This window comes from Branchiostoma floridae, chromosome 4 (assembly GCF_000003815.2).
Source record: "Branchiostoma floridae strain S238N-H82 chromosome 4, Bfl_VNyyK, whole genome shotgun sequence".
NCBI classification, from domain to species: domain Eukaryota; kingdom Metazoa; phylum Chordata; class Leptocardii; order Amphioxiformes; family Branchiostomatidae; genus Branchiostoma; species Branchiostoma floridae.
Genome location: NC_049982.1, coordinates 27,213,707 through 27,237,976, shown reverse-complemented (window position 1 = coordinate 27,237,976; position 24,270 = coordinate 27,213,707). Strand labels below are relative to the sequence as shown.

Below are 24,270 nucleotides of genomic sequence, written 5' to 3'. Positions count from 1 at the left end.
TACCCTGTTTTAAAAACAACGGATATAGGCTAACCCACTGATAAAGGTGAATTGGCGTTAACTCTTGTTAATTTAGCTAATGCTGATTTGAATCTTTAAATGTCTTTTTCTGTGAAATATTGTGGGGGAAAATCAAAGTCAAGATAATTTTTCCTGTCTGCTTTAATATATATGCATTTACCATTCAAAATCAGATATCAATTTTATATACATACACAATTTTATATCTTTCAACTAAATGATGCGTTTTGTTATTTTCTGCCGGCTTTTCATTTTACGCTACTGATTTCCTTTTATGCGGCCTATGATATATTCCTCGATAAAGTTCTGCTGATAAACTGGGCTGAGGTTTTGCTGTTTTCTTTAGGTAAAAGAATCTGTTTCTCTGATTGCCTGACAACTGATCTGAGGCCACGCCCACAACAGTGGAAACCTCAGTCTGTTCTAGCAGAGCCTCTCCCAAGGTATATTGAATTGTATAGGCCATGGGCGAAGCTATGCATGTAGATGAATGGGTCAAAATATAAAGTTTTTTTCTTCAATATAAACAATTCATTTGATGATATCTTTTTTCTACACATACTCAGGTATACCCGAACTGTCGGCATGTCTTGTTACTGGAGACTCCTGAAGATGTGGAAATGGTCAAACAAGACATACTGGACTGGTTGTTGGCCAGGCTGAACCCGGAGAAAAAGTCCACTTAGTCCAACATACACAAAATAAATACAAGTATAGCTGGATTGATCAACAACTAGAGTTCGGCTACCTCATACCTAATATATAGTATATGAGATGGATTTTAGGTAAATGACTTAGTAAACACATTTACTTAAATTATGCATGGTGATGTTCACCCTGAATCCACGTTCACATGTCACAAGTATGAAGTTCCCATCATTTATCATCAAGTATACACAATGTATATGGTGACTAGTCCCACCAGCTCTGTCCTGCCACTTGCCACTTTACATAATCGAACAACAAAGGGTGTTGGCTTCAGTAACCATGAAGAAAGGGAGCAAAAAGAATATGTGAAGGTACAAATAGCATTGAATTCAAACTTGATAAAAAGATGCATTTTAATCAAAGTTAACAATATACATTGTACTTTCTGGACATATGTATCTCAATTATGGCTGTATTACACTTAAATTGTCTGATTGTATAGTAATTGACAGGTCATGTTAGTGACAGGTCATACATTTGTTGCTATAAAATTTCAAAACAATATTAAAACCTCCATGGTTTGTTGATCTTAAAATGATACCTTGAGGTTATTACATTTTCAAACTTGACATTCTTTTCATAATCGGTCTTAACATAAGTAATGCAAGATATGATAAAAACCTACAACATAATGAAATATCTATTCATTTATGTATGAAATATCCTGCTTATGTGAGACACAATATCAAGTAAGATTTTTCTTCTTCCACGTTTGCCTTAATACTCTATAAGAAAAATAGCTAAGTTTGAGAATATTACAACATAATCTCATTACAGGAAATCAATTATCATGGGAATGTCTGTGATAAATACATCATCATTCACTCTTTGCCATATTTTAAGAAAAACATCATTAAAATCTTTTATACATGGTTTACTTCCAAAGAGAAGTTTTTTTACCATACGGGTTCATGTAAACAGCTCAATAAAAGTAACTATACAGACAGTCTTACCTCTGAGCCATAATTATCTTAGACACTGTGGCAGGAAAATCTGACCTTTTCTGGGATATTTTGTAAAGAAAGCATCTAAAATAGCTGAAAATAAATATCAGCAATAAACTAAGAAGCATCTTTTAAAACCATCAACAATTGTACCTACACAAAGGCTCTCTGCCAATATCAACTCTCAGAAATTTGTGTACCCAAGGAGGTTAACCTCCTTTTTTAACCTCCTTGGTGTACCAGTGTTACAGTTGTTCAGGACAGTATATTACACATGGCTGTAATTCATCTGAAGGGTACTTGGGGTTTAAAGCAGAATATTGCTCCTGAGAGTAAAACTGCTGCCTAGCAAAAAAGTTGGCAATATAATTATTTTTCAGGGGATCTGCAGAATGATATTATCTGCAGAATCAGAACTCTCGCCTCTAGAGTTGAATTCCGTTTTAAAAACACTGTGTCATCCTCGAGGTCTTCTCAGACAACCTTGAACACCTGGATATCTTTAGTCTGTCCGTATCTTGAGGTTTAATAATACTGCATTTAAGTAAATCTCTTCAAATATAACACCAGTTCACCTTTATCTGCGGGGTAACCTATATCCATTGCTTTTGAAAAGAAGCATTTGGGGAGATCAAGTTGACAGCTGGTGGTTTCAAACAGTAATATTTTGAAAATGTTGCAGCTTGAAACCACCGTCCATCAACTTGATATTCCTAAATACATTCTTTTCAAAAACAATGGATATAGGTTACCCTGTAGATAAAATTGAACTACGTTAGCAGTCTTAGGGTACCCGGCAGAATTAGGAGAGCTGATGTTATGATCATTTACAGTTGGCACATTTCTTAGCCCATTCCATTCTTATTTTTGCTTTCCTAGATGGATGTCCATATTATGGCTTAACTTTCATTTTGACCATCCACTATGGATGAGATGACAGGAAAAATGGAGGCATGTAGTAAATAGAGGCCTTTTAAAGGCCCAAAATATAAGTAGATCGCAAATATACAAAAGTAACGGTCTCCTCTGTCAGCACTGGAACACCAGTGCTGAAGTGGTCGTCAGCACTGGAAGTCCAGCGCTGAGCCTGACGTTTCTTCAGCACTAGAAAACCAGTGCTGAGGCCGATTCGACCCATTGATTTGGCACTGGAACACCAGTGCGGAACCCGTTACTTTTGTAAACTTGCAAGTAGATCCAACCAAAGAAGAGCAGGCTCTTCAAATTCTGGGTGCTCCCCCCCCCTCCCACTACACACAAACTTGAAGATGCTGCCCCCTCCCACTGTGGGTGCTTGTGGGTGCAGCGCACCTACCATTACACAAACTTGTAGGTGCTGTCCTCCTCCCGCTACACAAACTTGTAGGTGCTGCCCTCCTCCCGCTACACAAACTTGTAGGTGCTGCCCCCCTCCCGCTACACAAACTTGTAGGTGCTGCCCCCCTCCCGCTATACAAACTTGTAGGTGCTGCCCCCCTCCCGCTGGGACTTGATCCATCTTAGCCTGCTGCCGCATAGGCTGAACTGAGACCAGGCTAGGAGCTGTAGCAGCGCACACGCTGGCGAAACAAGGGAAAAACCTCAATGAACCACTGCCACTCTCACTCAATCGAGTGTTGTTTTAGTCAACATACAAGAAATTTTCATCTCAAAGAACCTCTGACAAAAGTTCTGAGCAGATAGTTTAAAATCTAGTCACAAAGGTACCTCCTGTTCAATCGCCTGAAATGAATTTTTAACAAAGTTTCTTAACTTGAAGTGAAATGTATGGTTTATAATGTAAGAATATGGTAAGAAGTTAAACACAAAAAATGACATTTACTAATGGTCACTTACACCAGAGGTGGAAAAAAAAGGAATATTCTTTAAAAATAATCTTTATTGATTTTCAGAGAAAAAGAAGCATACAAACACATGCATGGCACTTAAACAAAAACAGAAAGACACACATGAAAAACTATAGAACTGATGAGTAAAAGGATATTTACCGATAGGGACATACACCAGCAGGTGGAAGCAGCCTAGTCGGTGAGAGGTGAAGGTGCCTGTGTCCATCTGACTGGTATTGGCATGGATGGAACCAAACTTGTTCCCTGTCTGGAAAATATCATGGCCTGGAAAAAATAGAATTATTATAATAGGACTTGTCAACTTCAAAATACTTATGACTGCCCTCTCCCATAATGCAGTCGTTGGCAGGTTTACATAAAATGTATCTGTTTTTTAAAAGGAATTTCAAATGTTGCATAGTGCTTTGTGGTTTTTTCATAATTTGAATGAGCCAACCAAAAACAATATCTCCATTTTAACGGAGGTAAAAACACTGTTAGGAACAAACCTGTTTGCACGGAGAGTATCCATGTGCCCATGAGAGGTGCTAACGTCTGACCAGGTTTGGACAGGAAGGCCGCCATGCCGAACACCAGCGCAGAGATGGGCTGTTTCCTGTTGTTCAGTACGTAGTCCTCGTCCACAAGATCACTCACTACCAGGTTCAGTAGTCGGCATGTGCCTTCAGTGAACACTCTGTTACTGTATAGGACAGCAAAATAGAAAATATTAGACACTACAGTGTCAATGTGAAAAGAAACACACACTAGGGGCCCAAACCTACACGCCTTACTTACTATAAGTATTCAATCAATGACTAGTGATTAATGACTTGTTCTACCAACTCTGAACTGCACTTCCTGCCCAACATGTCTGACCTTTGCCTTTCTCTTCCTACGTCACTGCTTTTGTGCATATCTACTGATAGTGTATTCAAATAACTATGGACACACAAGAACATACTGTAAATGCAGAAATGTTCACGGTGGATTAATGTTTGCAGTTTTCGTGGTGACCACTTCACCGCGAACTTAAAACCACCGCGAACATTTTTCTATAATGGTATTAGACTGTCTATGGTGTTACTGCGAAATAAAAACCACCGCAAAAAGTCCTTTTTCCCGCTCCAATGAAATCAAATCCCCGCGAACTTTAATACATTTACAGTACTAGTAAACAGACACCGATAACATAGACTCCATACACAGATCTAGAGTTAATGCCCATCATGCAGGATTGAGATAAATTGTAATGTACAGAAAGTAGATATATATAGTATATATGAATTGTTGAATTGTTTCACCTGCAGACTTCAAACACTGCAGAAAGGTCCTTTTTTCCTCCTACCTCAAAAGTAAGTCATTGCAAAAGTGAAAGAATTTAATACTAGTTCACCTTTATCCAATGCAGTAACCAATATCCATTGTTTTAAAATAAAACCAGAGTATTTTGGGGTATCAGATGACTGACGGTGCAACATTTTCAACAAATAAAAAATGTTCAAATTATTGCAGTTTGAAACCGTCAACTTGATACCCCAAAATACCTTTTTTTTTAACAATGGATATAACATGCATTGGCATAATACCGGCAGTAAGACTTATACCGGCCGATCAAAAATAATGGAATTTAAAGAGATCTACACATGCAACAATAGTTATTTCTGAGCTGTGCACACTTCAGACATCTAGGTGCCCAATACATCATTTACAAAGCATCGATAACAATGCATTCAAAGACAACAAGGCCAAAAGTTTTCAGTATGTTTTTCGGGACAGGCAGCTTGTCATGGGACGAACACACTGTCACATTCATTGCCAGATTTGTAGATCATAATTACGCATGCTCACGGCACAAGACGAACATGATTCAACAGCAATCTTGAATTTCTGTTGGTGACCTACAACTCGTGTAAAAATGTGAAGAACTGTTGCATTATCGCCCGGATCTACGACTGAATGGGCAAAATTGAGAATACGCCGACATTTTCCTGCCATTTTATATCGACGCTAGCAGTAAAGTGTTACGTCATAGCGGTTGTGACAGACAAAAGTTAAGTGAAAATTCTTGACAGTATACGTCCGTTTTCCCATGACTTTTTGTATGCTCAAGTAGGTTTATGTTTTATGCATTTACTAACAGAAAAGGAAGGAACATCAGAGGATGTATAAAGGTACATAGCGGAGGTTAATTGTGCCGTGTTTCTTCCGGCCGGTATTTTCCCCCCTCCCAACCACGCGCCCGTTTGCCGTGTAATTACGCGGCGTGTTACAATTGCAATATTACGCTTTTAGCAGGACAAGAGAGACAAAAAAATACACAGAAGAAGTGGCAAGGATAAGCTATAACAGCAACATGTAACTGGAGAAAATGATGCGTTGACAATTTGTCAAATCAGTATGGCTAGAGAAATCGTCGTAAACGTGCCGGTATTATGCCAGTGCATGTTAGGTAACCCCTCGGATAAAAGTGAACTAGCATTAGAGTAAGATGAGCTTACTTACCTGGCTTGAAGAAGCAGAGTGCCCAGGTGCAGTATTTTTATAACAATGAATATAGGTTACCCCACAGATAAAGGTGAACTAGCTGACCTGGCTATAAAGAAGCAGAGTGCCCATGTGTAGTCCGGTCCCACCATCATCATGGCCGTACTCAGGACCAGCTTGACCAGGAACAGCCCGCGGATCACGGCGTACGTACCGTACCTCCGACACAGCGTCAGGAAGTACAGGTTGTTGATGTGGGGGAAAATAAATGAAATACCTGAAACAGGAAAAGTTTTGGGTAGTATTGTGTGTTGTAGTATCCCAAGGCTGACTTGCTAAAAGTGTACAAGAAACAAGTGCGCGAAATAACCACTTGCACGCTTGCAAATGCAACCACATTTTGCTTGGCGCATTAATAACAATTTTAAAGCCAGGTAGCTTAGGCCAAAACTTCATTTTTGGCATTTAAGCTTTATCTTGATAACATAAAACATAAGTTAGTAGTTACATGTAACAGGAAGAAAAGATAATGGATAGTAGCTGACTTGAATATCTTGTGGGAAGTGAGGTAATCTTAAATGTAGATGGTTCAGCCTTGCTTTTGACTAATGTTGCCACCTGAGCAACCTGGCTGAAAAAAAGTATTTTGAGCAACTTCAGTAACTTTCATTGTTCCAATGGGGGTCTTAAGGCCTACTAGGAAAAAAAGTATGTTGTGTTTCCTGTTTCCCAAATTACCCGAGGAAAAACCCTGCAAGCGCTAGCCTTTCCTGGGGTGGGCAGTGGAGTCACAGTTTCCAGTTAGAATTTTAACACATAATGAACACGTGACTTACCCAGCAGCACTGAGCACACTGAAGGTGGGATGCCCTCTAGCAGATTCTCCAGGAACAGCGGGAAGAAGTTGCTATTGAAGTGGCAGTGGAAAACCTGCACCAGGTTCATGGCCGTGAACCACAGGAAGTTCCTGTGAGCCATGAGCTGTCTGAAGTAGCCTCTCACACTCAGCTGGACACCAGGACTGCCCGAGGAACTGGACACAAGGATGCTGGAAGTACAAACTCACTACGTTAACGTGAAGATTTCTCAATAGCTATCATTAAAAAATCAATGTGGCCACCCATTGGAAAATTGGTTGGCCGTCTCGCACAGTTGGAGTTCTTTAAAAAATCTGGAGATTTTTTTACAATCTGGAGATTTTTTTAAAATCCGAGGAATTTTTCTTAAGATCTGGCGAATTTTTTCTTAAAATCTGGAGATTATTTTTCAAATCTCCATGCAGATTGTTGCAAAAGATCTTCAGATTGTTTTAAATAATCTCCTGTGTATTATCAAAGTTAATGTTGAAATTGCATTTTAGATTAATATCAATCAATATGACTATTAATCAGAATGGTTTCATGCTTATGTGAGTTTTGATTTGGGAAAGTTGAGAGGGTTTTGTACCTTGGATGGGGAAAAGTCAACTAACCAATCCTGGATAGCTTCATTCACATACATGTAGTACTATAATTCTATTATAATACTTTTTCAAAAACTTTTAATTTCTGTAAATCTCACATATCAGAACTATTCTAATAGAGGGGAACCCACCTTTGCAATGGGTCCGGCTCTTTCTGCTGGTGCCTGTGTATGAACTGTCCCTTCATCCAAACTGTACATAGAAAAAATCCGCTGATAGAAATACACACTAATATTGCACAGAAGACGCGGAAGTTTCCCAGGTTCTCCTTGTCCCATATTGCATAGGAGAGAAAGACCGAGAGCGAACCAAAGGCACTGAATATCGAACAGTAGGAGTTGAGTCTGGTGCGCTCCTTGTCCGAGACGGCCAGGTCGGCCAGTAAGGCATTGTGGTGAAGGTCGACCATGGTCAGGAATGTGTCGTACAGGCAGAGGCACACGACGAACTGGACGGCCGGGACGGCCCACGCCACCCAGAACGTGAGGAACGAGAGAGCGAAGAGCGGTCCGTTTATGAAGAGGGCGCGGAAACGCCTCAGGACAATCTGGGGTGAAGAGCCATGGTCGGATGAGCTGTAAGACAAAAAATATGTATAAAAGGTCAAACAAATTTATTATATACTTTTAGGCTAGCCCCAGAGGCATCGCCAAAAAATTACATGTCTTGTCTGGTCATTTCAAAATTTGCATCTTGTATGGCCTTACATCATGCCACACATTGAGCTGTTTTAGGATAGAGATGGACCCAAATTACAACAGGATATACATGTATGTGGTTAGATAACTAAAAGGGTCTCTATTTGCCTTGCTCACCTATCTGCCTGCAGAAAGCCTTTGTCACTCATCCAGCCAAACAATGGGTCATTCAGGGAGTTCCAGATCAGGAAAATGGTCTGAAAAGGCATGGAGAAATACATTCAATGGATCAGAGAAGATCTAAACAAATCAGCTCCTGTACCTTTGCCATTAGGCAAAACTGACTTGGATATATGGATGATGTCCGCCTGCACGTTTCCAAAACAAGAGAATGTTGAATATGCAGCCATACCATTAATCTATTGTACAAATAAGCTTCAAAATGAGCAAACATATGCTGTAAATATTGGAAAATAACTAATGATTGAAGTTTTCCAAAGTCAAAGGAGACAAAGAATTCATTGTTCTGTGAGTTCAGACATTTGCTCAACCTTCCAAAGCCCTTAAATTTCATCAAAATGAAACAATTTTTTTCTTCCCACACTCACATCGTTCGGGATGCCCAGATGATGTCATCCATATAATGGAATCAGTATGGCTTTATTGTATTCTGAAAGAAAGTCTGTATGCCCTTTTCTGAAAGGGGAGGGCACACCATTTCAACCTCTCTTAATGCATTGGAACTATCTCAAGTTCAGCTGTCTGACCTTAGACCATTAAGGCATCAGCTTACTGAGGCCCTTTACACAGACCTGTTGTTATATATAAACGAGGGAACAGTCGCAGAACCATGGGTGTACTGTTGTAGTAAGCTTACTACAACAGTACACCAAGGGAATGTCCAAAACAAACCAGAGCCAAACCTTTGCCTGAGTGGACACAAACAAACAAACACTAAATTACATGTACAGTACTTACCAGCTGGGAACAGCTGTTACTGTAAATCTTAAAATATCTTTGGTGGTTAACCGTTTTATTTTTGTGGCTTTTGAAAACTGCCTCTCCACCACAATACCATTCAAAATCGCAAAAGACGCAAATACATGTTTTGCCCTGTCAATTAATTGTTTCAACTGTGAATTTGAAGCAACATGGAAAACTAATCTCTGGTCCTATCGCAAAATGAGATACCTCCAAAATAAATGGGTTTACAGTATCTTAAAGGTCTGCCTGAACACCTCCAATGACTTTAAACAACCTCAAACCGCTCTAATAGTGTACTAGTACTTGGGGCAATCTTGTGTGGCGCTCTGGATTTTGATTTTGTTTTAGGTGTTTAGGATGACCAGTATGTTGATTCTTACCTCCCCGATCCAGAAGGACATCTTGTCGATCTTGTAGACTGACACAAACACATCCACATAGTAGATGAGGAACACGTTGTGTAGGATGGCAGTGAACAGCACCAGGGCTCCATAGCAGAGTGGTACAGACAGGAGGGGACCCATGTTACTCATGGTCCCAACTTGTCACAGATGTAGGCTTCATAACGTCATCATGGCTTGAAATGGAAGCAATATAATACATCACATGTATTAGACCATTTAAAATGAATGTAGGATAGCATACATGTATGTCAATGAGGGTTAGACATCCAGGTAATAAAATATGTATACGTAAAGTAAATAAAGTGTTGTTGACAAATTACAGACTCTCTTTCGTTAAAAAGTTATTTCGTTGGGGACAAAAAAGATGTCGCTGATCAAATATCTGCTTGGAAATTTGAAGATATCTCAATTTACTCCCAGCACTATGTGCTATGTGCCTTAATTGGTTTAAACAGGAAATTGTAGAACAGCATTTTTATTCATGCTTGCAAGTTGATAACGTTTAATATTTAATGGTAGAATTATTTCACAAGCAGATAATTTTCATCTTAACTTCTGCTTCATCAAAAAGAGGACTGCAACTCACAAACTATACCTCATAATGAGTGAACATATGGTCAGTTACCATTTTGATGAAACATACGGTGAGATGATATCATTATTGTATGACAAAATAAACTCTCTCAAGAGTCAAGGGCAAAGAATGGCCGTTTGTTCAACTTCTACATGACTAGAGAAACATTACTTACTCATGTTGGACACACGGGAACCCGTCCCTCTCACAGTACGAAACACCCACACATGAAGACGACTGAAAAGGACCAAATTGTGAATCAATATAAAAACTGGAGGAAGTTTTGACCTGCCACGAGCCACGACTCACTTCCGGGTGTACCATTTGAGCGCATCAATACATAAAACTAAGAAAAAAAGGTAGCTTCAACTCATATGAGACCTAAAGACGTATCATTCATAACTTCAGACTTTTATATTATTTCTTTGATAAATATATTGTCATCTTGTTAAATCTCGACCCGTCGTTTATCGAAATCATTCTGATTTTGGTTGCATGCGGTGGTAGAAAAGTGATGAGACTGCAGTTCATAAAGATTCCGCTAGAGAGCGCTGTGATACTGTCTCCGGTCATCCAAGATGGCAGCGCTCAGTGGGAACGTGCAGGAAAACGTCTTGGAATTTGTACAAGGACAGCAAGATAGCGCCTTGCAGAGTGTCGCTAAAGGTCGGTGATTGTTTTATTAGAGGTTTAAAGTCTGCTGGTAAATATTGTAATGGAATAGACGTTTGTAAAGCCGGTTAAATGGTAGCCGTAATTGTTATCATGTATGAGACAATGGGGGGAGGGGCATTCAGTCCAAAACTTGCATAAGGCAAGTGTAGTTAGAATCTTTCACCTCTTTACCAGGACTTTTACCTTGATGACACTGCTTGAAAAGCCGAGTTTACGTGGTGGAAACTCCTGGGCATGCACCCAGAAACTCGAAATGGTCGGGCATTCACGGTACGTATCATACCGGACAGACTGCCTGTCCGGGCAACTGGCACACCCGAGGATGCACGGAAACGAACCACTTCGTGCCCGGGACGTGTATAGGGCCCGAACGTTCCCGCTCATTTAGCCGCTATACTTCTCTATATACCCGGACACCCCACACTTTTGCCGTGCCGCACGGTAGCTCCATGCATAATTTACCGGACAATTAACACCTAATTATCACCTTATTATCGCACGTGCCTCGTGCCTGGGAGGCATATGCACCCGGGCACGCACTCCGTCGTCATGGAAACCAGCGTCCTACCTACGAACCCCCCCCCCCCCCTTGCCGGCCCCCCTCCCCCTACCGATTCAACCCTCCCCTCTAGCCCCCTCCACCTACCGATTACACCCTCACCACACCTACACCTTTATACACACACACACACACACACACATATATATTGATATATATGCAAAGGAATTGTGCCAGTAAAAGATTATCGATGCCAGTATACTTTGGACACTTTATTCAATTGCAAGATAAACAAAAGAAACAACGAAACAGTCGGCAATTATCATAACATGATTTCCGACGAAACCAATCTCTTGCAGGTAGTGAAAGCGAATCAACAAATCAATCAAAACAACACAAAAATATTTACAGGTAACTACAACTATTTCTTCCAAACAAATACTATGATAACTATTAAAAACACCGCTTTAACATTATTCAATACTATTTCCAACAACTAGGCACAACAATACTTGTTCTAAAATCATTGGAAACGAATTTTTACAGTTATTGAAAACAAACTCAACTTACATTCATTCTAAAAATAAGCATAACGTTACAACTATTGATATTAAAAACAAGTTTTTACAATCAGTTTATACAATTTCCTACAGCTATGGACATCATGGCGTATTTTACAATCATTTAGAACCAATCCTTACAGTTGCCAGCAGAACATTCTGATGATAACTAAAGACAAACCCTCCAGCTATTCATGCTGGAGTTAGATTTACATGAACTCTACAATACGGTAAAGCTGTCCTCAGGGTTACACATGTAATCCTGGTCTTCAACGCGCTGAGCTGCATTGAATCCATCTAAACTAGCGTTGTCATAGAAGTCCAAGCAGCGTCCTGGGATCCTGTTTGTGTTGGTGGGCGGGAGGTTGCTGTATTCTGCAAGAGGATACCGGGCCCGATCCTGGGGGTACTTCTTCGGGGCAGAGAGGGTACTGAAGGCGCCCTCTGCCCTCCGCGGGGTGTGGGAGTCGCGGTACTTCGGACCAAGTTCTGGATGCAAGAGAGGAGCTCCCTGTTGCCGATCTCCGTCCTAGGCGGTGTTAAAAACGCAGCGGTCCGATTGTGCTGAGGCGTGGTCTGTCGTGCCCGGCCCTCGTTTTCGTCCCGGTAAAAACCGCGAGTAGAGAAGTTAGATGACATATTGGAAGGAAACGAAAACACAAGGTGGTTCACTGCTCGAGTCAAATGTCGTTATGACTGCAATCCAATTCAAACCGAGCACCAAACGAGTGTACGCTAGCTGTGATTGGTTAAGCACGGTAGCCATTGCATGATTGGCCACTGGTATGCACGTGATCACGAGTAGTCTCGAAAATGTACTAAGTTTTAAACTACATTCTGTATTCTGTGATTGGTTAATAATGATGGACATTGCATGATTGGCCACTGTTATGCACGTGATCATGGGTCGCTTGACGACTTCAAGAGTACCCAAATTTTAAAACTTTACGACTATGACATTGCAGCAGACACAAACATTAAAACAATACACTTTCTGGCAACAGTATACGAGTTAACATACATACTGTAGTGGTACAAACTAATGTACTAACCTAAAACAACAGAGTAGCGTCAAGTTCATCCCGTTTTTGTCTAAGTGCATATATATATCATATATATATATATATATTACATGTAGATATTTCAGTTGAAAGGTACACCCCTACCCTTATGACGCAGTTAACAATCTGATAAGGTTACAATAACCGTTAACAGATCATTCGTTTTTGCTCTTTCACCTGCAAACACAAAGCATTTTACGATATATTTTCATCACGAACACCGTCCCAACAGCACACAGCAATCAATCGCAAATACTCTTCATTGAAAAAATATGAACATCATTCTATAGCCACAAAGCAGCACATCCAGTCGAATTTGTTTTTGTAAGTCACTATATAACGCTATAAAAACTAGTGAGGTTCAAATTGGCTGGTGGCACTCAAAGCCAGACAAAAGAATTTGCAACATCACGGACTTCTAGGTCAAAAATACTAATAAATGGACGTGCAGATTCAGTAAAAGACATCACAAAAGTACCAGAAAGATGATAGGAAATTCACTGGTTCACACTTTAATACTGTTGGACAACAACGGCATTGTGAAAGTAATGTATAATCGCTATGAACATTAGATACTGGGGTTCAAAATGGCGGCACTCGAAGCCAAGCCAAGCGAAAATTCAGACAAAAGAATTTACAACATCACGGACTTCTAGGTCAAAAATAGTAATAATTGGACGTGCAGATTCACTGGAAGACATCACAAAAGTACCAGACAGATGATAGGAAATTCACTGGTTCATACTTTAATACTGTTGGACAACAACGGCATTGTGAAAGTAATGTATAATCGCTATGAACATTAGATACTGGGGGTCAAAATGGCGGCACTCGAAGCCAAGCCAAGCGAAAATTCAGACAAAAGAATTTACAACATCACGGACTTCTAGGTCAAAAATACTAACAAATGGACGTGCAGATTCACTAAAAGACATCACAAAAGTACCAGAAAGATGGTAGGAAATTCACTGGATCACACTTTAATTCTGTTGGACAACAACGGCATTGTGAAAGTAATGTATAATCGCTATGAACATAAAGTCCCTATTATGTCCATGTGTATGATTTGCCTCGTTTTGTTTTGCTTTGTTGAGCCATAAAAGTGTATTTGTAGAATACAAAAAAGACACATAAGACACAGGGTGGAAAACTTCGCACTATTACGACGTCGGTTATTTGTCGGTGGTACAGTTCTGGTAGTAATATAGTGCAGAAGGGCCATTTCTTGTCGTAGACTCGCTCTACCGGTCAAGTAGTCATCCTATCCTTAGTATTTTATTTGCACGGCCCCGTAAGATAAAATCCAATCCCGCGTAGTCTGCGACGGAGGCTAGTACTTCCCGGCTTGGGCTGGCGACGCCAGAGGTCCACTGTTCGTTCAAACAAAGGATATTTAGTATGTAGGTGTCAGGTATGCAAATACACTCGACAGTGAAGTCGATACAATAATGTTATGCTTCATTCTTTCTCACACCTAAGAGTTTTTTTCTTGATAATAGCTCTTTGGTCACACGAAAGGGGGTTGAAAATCGTTTTTTAACCTCCGTGCTCTGAACAGAAATTTTTAAGTTATTTGAATTGGGGACATATATTAGAAAATATTAGTGAGTAGCGAGGCCCTTTGTCGGACCCTTCCTCTATTGATCAGGCCCGCTTTATATAGTACACCGCAGGTGACCCATAAGGTACCCTGGGGGTAATTTTGCTCCGGCTTGACGGTCTTAGGGCCCGAAAATGTAAGTGGCCCCGTGCCTTCACGGAATGACGGGCACAAAGGCTTTCCACACTGTTCGGTGACAATGTTAGGGAAATACACATAATTTGAACAAATCAACAGTTAGAAAAAATTCTACGTTTAGCATAATGATAAGCCTTGTTGATACAATAAAAAAGAGAGAGTTCCTTGTCTTCATTCCAGTAAGACTTCTATACAGTTTAGAACCATTTTCTTTCAAACAACATGTTAGCAATTATCACTTGAATACACATTACCCTTTCACTCAACCACTTCTCAAAACACGCAGTGTGCGGGTACCGCGAACTACCGGACATGGCCATGTCCGGCAATGATTGGGGATATTCGGCACCGGACACACCGTGGCTCGAAATTCCTTTATACGCCCCGGACATGTCAAGTTCCACGGTAGTGTAAGAAACCAGACATTGCCAGATATTCTTGTTTCCGTGCAGTGTGAAAAATGAGAAAATTATGATAGCCCTCGAGTTAAAGAGCATTGCTAAAGTTCACTGTGTTTATCATTATGCGCAAGATATTGGAACAGACTTTTTTTTTTCAAATCATTTTCCTGTATGATTGTCCATCTGACTGTATGATTAGTATAACCTAGATTATTTTGTACATTGCAGCTGTGTTTGATGGGGAAACCAGCCTGTTACAACTGGTGGAAAGTCTCGGGTAAGTCAACAGAGATGCAAGATAATACTGCCCACAAAACAAGTCTAAACAAGACAAACGAACAAACTCAATGTACTACATTCAACATTGTACAATACAATAAGTTGAACATCATTATGACAAGGTCTAAATGGGTACCCCTAGTAACCAGACATTACTGTGTTGTGATCCACTGGCAGGTAATCCTTTTCTGCCTGGCTACAACATTGGACCAGGGCCTAGTAACCAGACATCCAACTCTCAATGTACAGTCAAACCTGCCCGAGCGACTTCTCAGCGACCACCTGGCCATTTCGACCGCTTTTTCTCGGTCCCGATTTATTTTCCCATTGACTTAAACATTAAGCGACCTTTTCTCAACGACCACCTGGCCAACGCGACCGCGACCGGCCCAAATTGGGACCCATAACGACCGCATCAGTCTCAATATTGAGGTTTTCATCGATTTTTGATGATAACTAGCGCGATTTTGTGCCGAAATTGGCCAGATTGCGTCGGATTTTGGGGTTAAATTTACAGTTTACAGTGTGCGTGTTGTATTTGACATTAAAGACCTCGCTTCTTTGCGTGCGTGCAGTGTGATTACTATTTGCCATTAAACACAACGGAAACCATTTATACTTTGCATCGGGCATGTTTTGAGTCAATACTCGTCTCAGCGACCACTTGTCCAAATCGACCGCTTTTTGCAGGTCCCCCGGGTGGTCGTCTTGGGCAGGTTTGACTGTATCATATTACACCATTTTTGCTTTACACTACGCAAGTTACAGCCTGCTAGGCTGCTCTCCAGCATTATTTTCATATAACTGCGGACACACACTAGCACAAGCAAATAATCACACCAACTGATTACAATGCCTTCGATTTCACATTTGTTAGGACAATGACATTGCCAAAGGAATATTGGATGATGTGAAATTCATAGAACTAATGCTCCGTTATTCTACATGTAACATTACATTGTTTGCGAGTAGGACAGTGTATGTAGTATGGGTGACTACATGATCACAATTTAAAGTTGTAAGTACATTGAAAAATAGTATGCATGTTTCTTGCTTGCTGTGTGGTACTGATCCTACAATTATATTATGAGAGAATTTACATGAATATTATTAGTGGTAGCCAAAAGTCAATCAAAGTCCCGGTAGTAAAAAAGTGGTGGTTAAAAGAAATAAGATTTTTTATCAGCTCTTCACCATTTGCACTTTCTAGATTATTCACAGATTCATAGAAGTTGAACTCTGAACACACAACCTTTGAAACCCCCATACAGGTCCTCCCTCACCAGTACTGAGGTGACAACCCGAGCAAGAGCCACCCAGCTGCTGGCAGAGGTACTGCACAGGTCGCCTAGCAACAGGCTGACAGAGAAAGAAGGTCAGTATACACATACAATGTAATTCATAGGTCAATGTTAGATATTGAAATACTATTGAAGTACTATAATTGATCACTAGTTGGCGCTTCAGTACCACCAAGTTGCAGAGATTTACTGACATAAATGCGTATGGTACTCTATAACAACATGATATTATTTCCTACAGATTCTGTCTCCTATGTAGATTTTTTTTCCATGTAGGTTACACTAAAATGCAACCTGTCTGTATTTGCTTGCTTGGTTCTAAGTTTTTTATTTTGCTTTTCCTTTTGTAGCTGAGGTGTTGTCTGCCTTCTTCTGTGATCGACTGTTGGACCACCACTCAGTCCAGCCACATGTACTACATGGACTTTTGGCCCTGGTAAGTTTTCTTCTCTCATCTCTTGACTAAACGTAAATTTATTTGGGGGGGGGGGGGGTGTTCCAAATCCACCTGATATGTTCTTATTTTGGATGGTATGTTCCTTGTTTTTTTTTTTTTTTTTAATCAGGGCTTTGTGAACCAGAAATTCCCTTTAATAAGTATTGAAACTTAAGGCTTTCTGATTATGTTTCCATTGAAATTTTACCGCCAATTCGCTGTTTTCGGGCCGAGCAAAGTGGATTTCTCTGCATACAGTATGTACATTTGTAGGATATATAGGAGAATTGAAATTCTTTTATGCAACCAGTTTGTACTTACTTTGCATACATTGTCTCAAAGTAAAGTAAGTGCAAGCTATTCTGCCAACCCGATGAAATTGTTTTGGGATGTATGTGGCTATATATAGCACTGTGGCACATTCAAAACCACTGCAAATGCTCCATTTTCTCTCTGCCATAAAACAAAATCCCTGTGAACTTCAAGGTATTTACAGCTTCAGCTCTTCAGTGAGCTAGACTGTTTGTTTCACTGTATAACAGTTGTACTTTGTGTCCCTGTTTTTCTCATACAAAGAGTGCAGCTCCACAGCTACCACAGGGAGAGGAAGTCAAGATTGTACAGGTCATCTTTAAGGAGGTGTATGTCCAGTCCCTGGTGCAGACGGACAGAAGAGCCATCTACAACATCCTGGCGAACTTCCTGGACACCAGACTGGAAGGTGCTATGACAGTTAGCCTGTGTTTACACAAGCTCTCGCTGGCTGGAGTTAATTACCCCCTCCTAGGGCGGCGGCAATTGTAGGGCCGGCCGCTAGGGGAGCGATTTTAGCCAGGCTACTGTGACAGCCAAGTCAAGTGAAGTCAGCCTTGCAAAGCTCTCATACAGTAGACAACTACTTTAGCACTTTTCTATTGTAATTCCAATGTATGACTGAAGGGTACACATGCAAAACCCTGTGGAAACATGGCTAATATCTGTGACCGACTACTCCACCCACAGAAACGCAAGGACCTGCCAGCCTGCTGTCTGCTATGCTCTCCATCTAGGAGTTGATTGATTACTATGAAACACATGACAAGAAACACATCTGAACCACAGTCTCTAATTGGCAATAGGGAAACTTTTCAGATGTATATCCTTTAAAGCAAACATTAGGAACCGTCTGACTAGGGTGAATATATGGATGTGTACAAATAGAGCAGTAGTTTGTTTGGCTAGAACATGTGAAGGTAAATATTTTTTGCCTAAAAAGTTACTAATAAAGAAGCATTCTAGACAAGTGCTTTTTTTATGATTGATAAGTTGTTTTTTCCTCCAATGACACATTCTGACCCTTGAATTACCCTTTCCCCCCCAGCCCTGCAGGCCCTGGGTGCAGATTTTGTCTGGGGGTTTATCCAGGCCATGGACGGAGAGAAGGACCCCAGAAACCTCATCATAGCCTTCAGCATTGCCAGGATCGTCGCACAGGCTTTTCCTATTGGTCAGTCATGATCACATGTTTTCATTGAGATGGCCGTTCTACTTCTGTCATGATTTGTTGCAAACCAAGCAATCATAATTCTAAAAATGGTTTATAATAATTGTATGACATATGCATATTATTGTTGATGATACGTAAAAATTAAACTGTTCACCAGGGCTTTCTCCAGGACCCGTCCCTCTGTCCTGGGATGGAAGTTTGCTAGTTGGGACGGAAAAAATTTCACCGTCTGTCCAAAATCTGAACTTGAAATGAAATTGATGAAGAAGCTTTGAAAGGGTCATTGTCAAGTGTTTAAAAGCAAACTTTTGACTGTCTTTTTTATTTAAAAAAATTCCAAGGTACGGTAGTCTACAAAAATTAATTATTGGAAGAAAATCGTTATAAAAATTGCCATATAAAGAACATGTAATGTATTTTTCTGCAATAATGAAGGCAATCTTATTCTACAGGAACGTTCACAGAGGAGTTGTTCGAGGTCATCTCCTGCTACTTTCCGATTGACTTCACTCCGGTAAGTGTCCAAGTGGTCGCCAAGATACCATAATTATTGCATTTATATGGGACCAGATAGAGTTTTAACTAACTAAACAACATGCATATGGTTACCAGAATATTTGTGGCAGTAACATTAGAAGGAATTGCCCCATCTCTCACCTAGACATGTATATCATGAAATTTGTATTTTATCAGACTTTGTTTTGCATATCTTTAGTCTTGTATATCTTGGAGATTAGTTACTGTAAATGCATTATTCTTTCACTGTATCACTATGTCACAGTTGGAAGGAAAAGGAGGTTTTTACAATGTTCTAAGTTTATGATTAAAACAATTATATGCCAAAATCATATCCGGTTGCTTGAATAATTGTTAATTGGTATATTTGGAATATTATTTATTATTTGGGTGTCTAATTATCATAACCTAACAGTACTGTAATTCATATTTGTTGAGTCATTCACAGTGGCAAGGCCACAAAAAAAGATAAAATCACTGCGAAATTTTCCAGATTTACAGTACAATAACAATTTATGTCAGATGTTAGATTTGAATTGGGACTGAAGTTTTCTGATGTCCCCTGCAGCCAGCTGATGACCCCCATGGTGTAACGAGGGAGGACCTGGTGCTGGGACTCAGGCAGGTGTTAGCTGCTACAAGCAAGTTTGCACAGGTAACAGTTAGTTCAACTGTACTAGACATTAGATAGAATCAACTGAGTAAGGTAACATTTGCAAGCAAAGACAAAATGATTACCTTCACATGGTCCAGCCTAGTTAACTACTGCTCTGTTTGTTCTTACTCAAACATATACAAAAATGTAATGTTATATAATTGTAACGAGCCCCTTCAGCACTGTCTCTTGCAACATAATGTGATCAAACACCACAAGGGTGTCAGATGATTTACCTGTAGCTATATATGGTGACAACAATTTTATTTATAGGTGAAGTAGAAGAATCAGTGGAAAAATGATGTTTATCTTCCATAAGGTTTAACATTACTGTAACAATACAGTACTGTTTGTTCCTAATATTAAAGACATTTTCCCTCCATATATAGCCTCTTATAGCCCTACTTACCTCTGTCAAGACATAGATTTTCAAAATAAAAACATGAAAATATTTAGCAGTTTGACCAATGAGAGAGTGGCTTCGTGTCACCTGACAGATATATAGCCAGTCACTTTCTCATTGATGAAACCTCTAATTGCATGCTATGCTATCATTGCAATGGTTGAATGATTGATTGACAACCAATGCAGATGAGCTTTCATGTTAATACAAGTCATTTTTACATTGTATGTTCCCAGTTCTGTGTGCCCATGTTGCTGGAGAAGCTGTCCTCTGATGTGACCAGTGCCAAACTGGACTCTCTCCATACACTGGTAAATCTTCAACCATCTCAGTTCATTAACATTCTGGTAGAGGAAGGAAAACTCCCAGTGTAAAAAACTTAATGCAAGACCCCTAGTACACAAACTAATGATTAGCACAAGCATGATGAAGCATGTTGTGTGTGACTTTGACTTTATTTGTATCCACATTTAGCTTAACAATGTTGTTAGCTATTCTTCCTGTGCTCCTCCACATAAAAATACATCATTACACATATGAGAAGTAGATTCTCAAACTTAAGGCACAAAGTATATTTATATGTGAGTGTGCATGCGTGTTCGTGCGTGCATGTCGTGCGTGCGTGCGTGTACAGATTGAGAAATTACAATCTTGAATTCATGTCACTTTAGATCAAAGAATTGACTTGAAATTATATTCTGAAAATCCTGATCATGATCTCTGTAGACAGAGACACTCCTGTTCTCTTTTGAGAGGCTATTGACGGGATATCATCCTTACATACGTAAACACGGTCTTACAAGCTTATAAGATATGTTCTGTTCGAAAAGCTTTTTGTGATGACCTCTTGGTTTTATCATACAAAAATGCCTTTTCCTTCTTCCCACCACCCACAGGCAGCCTGTGCAGAGGTATATGGTGCAGACAGTATGAAGTCTTTCCTGGACCTGCTGTTGTCTGCCATCAGTAAGGAGGTGTACAGCTCCATACACCAGGATGTGGAGAACGCAGCCCTGGCCGGACTCACCGCTGTGGTAGCAACACTGTCACATGCTGTCACAGAGGTAGAGATATCCTCTTATCCACGCTTTGTCTCAGAGTTTCATCACGCATGTACATGTATGTCACGGAAATTGTCAGAGTGGTACATAGATTTTGATTTCCTATCCTGTACACCACTTGCATGAACTTTTCAGATTGATGAAGAACGCAAAAAAAATGATACTGTGTAGGGATACATTGTATGTACCAGTACATGGTACAAAACCCTTATTTTAGTCAAGAAAATAGTAGACTTTTTTGGACCGATCAGAAAAGGACCAGACTGTTGCTCTCTTTCTAAATGTTGCAATTGGCTGTTAACAATATCTAGGACCACTTATTAAAGGATAAGTCCATAGATGTTGAGGCAAAGCGTCAACTGTGGCCGAACTTAAATTAGGCCTAATTCTTCGAACCTGGCGCGGACCTGGACTGAAGTTTCTGTACTAGTATCCACCCAAATGTTATGTGATTGTAAGTATAATTCAGTGTACATTTGTATGATGACTTGCTTACAATACCACTATAATTTGTTGTTGTATTACAGACTCGGTCTGTGTTCTCCCTGCATCACTTCTTGGACAGCCTCCTGAAGGGTTGTAAACACCACCTGTGTGAGCCTGAGCTGAAGCTGATGTGGCCCAGCGCAAAGCTGCTCCAGGCAGCAGCACGAGCCTCCGACCCGGCATGCGTCCACGTACTGGACACTGCTGTGCCCCTATTGGTGGAGCAGTTTCAGGTCCACCCCTACCCCCAGCACCGTCACACCATCCTGGAAGTCACCATCGCGTTCATCCACGTAGCTCACGCCTCTACCTCGGGAACCGACGCGCCCAATCCCGTCGTCCCCCACAGCGACAACTTCCTCACCCTGTTCTACTCCGTTCTCGAAGACGCCGACGCGGGACTGCGGAGTAGCGGGGTCGGCGGGATGGCAGCCATGATTGGCATTACTGATGTTGTAAAAGGGAAACATTTAGATTTGTGCGCAAATCATCTTGGCCGGCTAGTTCTTCATGACGCAGATCCCACGGTACAGCGTAGGAGCACTGAGGCACTCGCTGCCATGGCAACGGCCCATCCCGACGTAGTACGAGAGGAAGTTTTGTCCAAACTTCTCCAAGTGCTGGAGAACAACAACCCAAACGCCATGGACACAAACCAGAGCGAGCAAGTATGCGCCAAACATGTGACAAATCAGTACGTGTTGAACACTCTGGCAGCCGTCTCGACTCACCCCACCATTGTAAGATGTACAATTCCCAAACTGTTGAGTCACCTCCAAGCTTTGATAGAAAGTTGTCCAGACCAAGCCACACAGGAAGCCATTGCTACGTTAGACTGTGTCTACAAAGTAGTAGAAAAAACTGTGATCAACGACGCTAATGTAGAATATTTTGTTGATACGATTGTACTAAATCTTATGTCCATGGCTCTATCTGCTGCTGTGAATACGTCAGATGAAAACCTACTCCACGATACGTCACTTCTAGAAATTGTAGCTAAGGTGTTGAGGGCTGTAGCTCGAAGCCTACCAAACAGTACAGGGAAGGGTATTGTCAACAGTACTGTACAGGCCTTCCTTCAGGGCAACTTAGCCGCAATCAGTCTTAACACGTCGGCAAGCTTCGAACCGCTAGACGTTTCCTCACCATGGCAACAGACCCAAACAGTTCAGCTCCTCAGCGCTATAGTGTGTAGTGTGGCACGAAACGTCGACATTCCCTCTATAAGTGAACTTGCCCAGAAGCTATTGACGTTGTCTTGTGCATCCGACCACGAGCCCACCTCCCTCGCAGCTGCAAAGTCCTTGTCTGGTGTGGTCAACAAGTGGGACCAAGGGGAACAGCTCCAGACATTTCTACAAGAAACGAGAGATTGTTTGGAACAAATCTTGAGTAAGACTGAAGACGAGAAGGCAAGGTGTCGAGCTGTAGCTGTACTAGTCTGGTTGACCAAGGCCCTGGTGATTCGAGGTCACCCCTCAGGTTCCCAGTTCACGAAGACGCTCATGGCACTCTTCGAGGATGAAGCAATAGGGAGAAGGGCAGCTGAAGGTTTCTACGTCATCCTCAGCGACTCTCCAGACGTCCTGTCTAAAGAATCGCACGCCAACATCCGCCTGATGTACAAGCAGCGCTTCTTCATGGAAAACCTCCCCGCCCTGGTGGACGGGTTCAACCAAGCGGACGACGGGAGGAAGCAGTCGTTCCTGTGCGCAGTCTCGCACCTCCTCACCTTCATACCACGTCAAGTTCTCCTGGGCGCGCTCCCCCCTCTGGTTCCCCTCTTGGTACAGTCCCTGCTAGGCGAGGATCCCAGTCTGCAAGTGTCAACCCTGGAGATGTTTTCCAGCCTCGTCCAAGAAGCCCCCCAGGTGATTTCAAAGAACATAGACGCTCTCATCCCACAGCTACTCGAGCTGTCGAAGAATGGTCCGACCATGAAGGTACGAATGGCGGCCCTGAAAAGCGTAGGCAGCATGACGAGCCTCCCTCACGCAGTCGTGTACCCGTACAGAAACAGGGTGGTGCGAGAGCTGGCCGTTGCAGTCGGGGACAAGAAGAGGATGGTCAGGAAGGAGGCAGTGGCTGCAAGAGGAGAATGGTTCCTGCTAGGAAGTCCTGGAGGAAAATAACAACATACTAGAATATGTTACCTCCTAAATATAGCAAATCATGACCTAATAAAACTGTTCTGCAACTTAGAACAGGGAAATTTTTTACTGTATTGCTCAGTCCTCCTCAGCTATCAGTGTACCAAGGATGGAACATTAAGCCATGCTCCACTGTTCAGGGTTCTAGCCAGGATTTCATTTTAGCGTAGTTGGTATGGCATGGTAGCGAAGCAACCAATCAGGAGATTGTTGTGGAAGGGAGTTCTTGGCCCTTCAACAGTGAGATTTTGACAATGTAGAGTTAAAAGTTGGCAATCTGTTAACATCACATGTAATTTTAAGGATTTTTTGGTCAGTTTTGAATGGCATATCATCATTTTTCATTGTTCAGACATTGATTAGACATTGTTGATCAAGCAAATGATAGCAAAGCACCACTACACTAGTTAGAAATTAGCGTAGTGGCCCTTATTTTAGCATAGTGGCCCACTATGCTAAAATACACTAGCTAGAACCCTGCACTGTTCATAATGTGCATGCTTGTCAAAAAG

The 24,270-nt window shown here is 41.2% G+C and overlaps 2 protein-coding genes across 2 annotated transcripts; one reads left to right on the top strand and one right to left on the bottom strand.

The window, feature by feature from the left end:
- Positions 1–1,064: 1,064 nt before the first annotated feature.
- LOC118413848 (transmembrane protein 180-like) lies at positions 1,065–10,374 on the bottom strand. The gene is made up of 9 exons (XM_035817415.1): positions 10,227–10,374; positions 9,454–9,650; positions 8,267–8,346; positions 7,583–8,026; positions 6,826–7,037; positions 6,095–6,266; positions 4,012–4,205; positions 3,662–3,787; positions 1,065–3,232 (listed from the first exon to the last, which is right to left on the bottom strand). The coding sequence occupies exons 2-9, from the start codon at positions 9,604–9,606 to the stop codon at positions 3,123–3,125; spliced, it is 1,491 nt and encodes a 496-aa protein (XP_035673308.1). The 5' UTR covers positions 9,607–9,650; positions 10,227–10,374; the 3' UTR covers positions 1,065–3,122.
- A 204-nt stretch (positions 10,375–10,578) lies between these two features.
- Positions 10,579–23,859, top strand: LOC118413847 (MMS19 nucleotide excision repair protein homolog). The gene is made up of 11 exons (XM_035817414.1): positions 10,579–10,717; positions 15,214–15,262; positions 16,536–16,639; positions 16,916–17,001; positions 17,578–17,722; positions 18,362–18,487; positions 18,940–19,001; positions 19,572–19,658; positions 20,298–20,372; positions 20,958–21,125; positions 21,650–23,859. The coding sequence occupies exons 1-11, from the start codon at positions 10,630–10,632 to the stop codon at positions 23,738–23,740; spliced, it is 3,081 nt and encodes a 1,026-aa protein (XP_035673307.1). The 5' UTR covers positions 10,579–10,629; the 3' UTR covers positions 23,741–23,859.
- Positions 23,860–24,270: the final 411 nt, after the last annotated feature.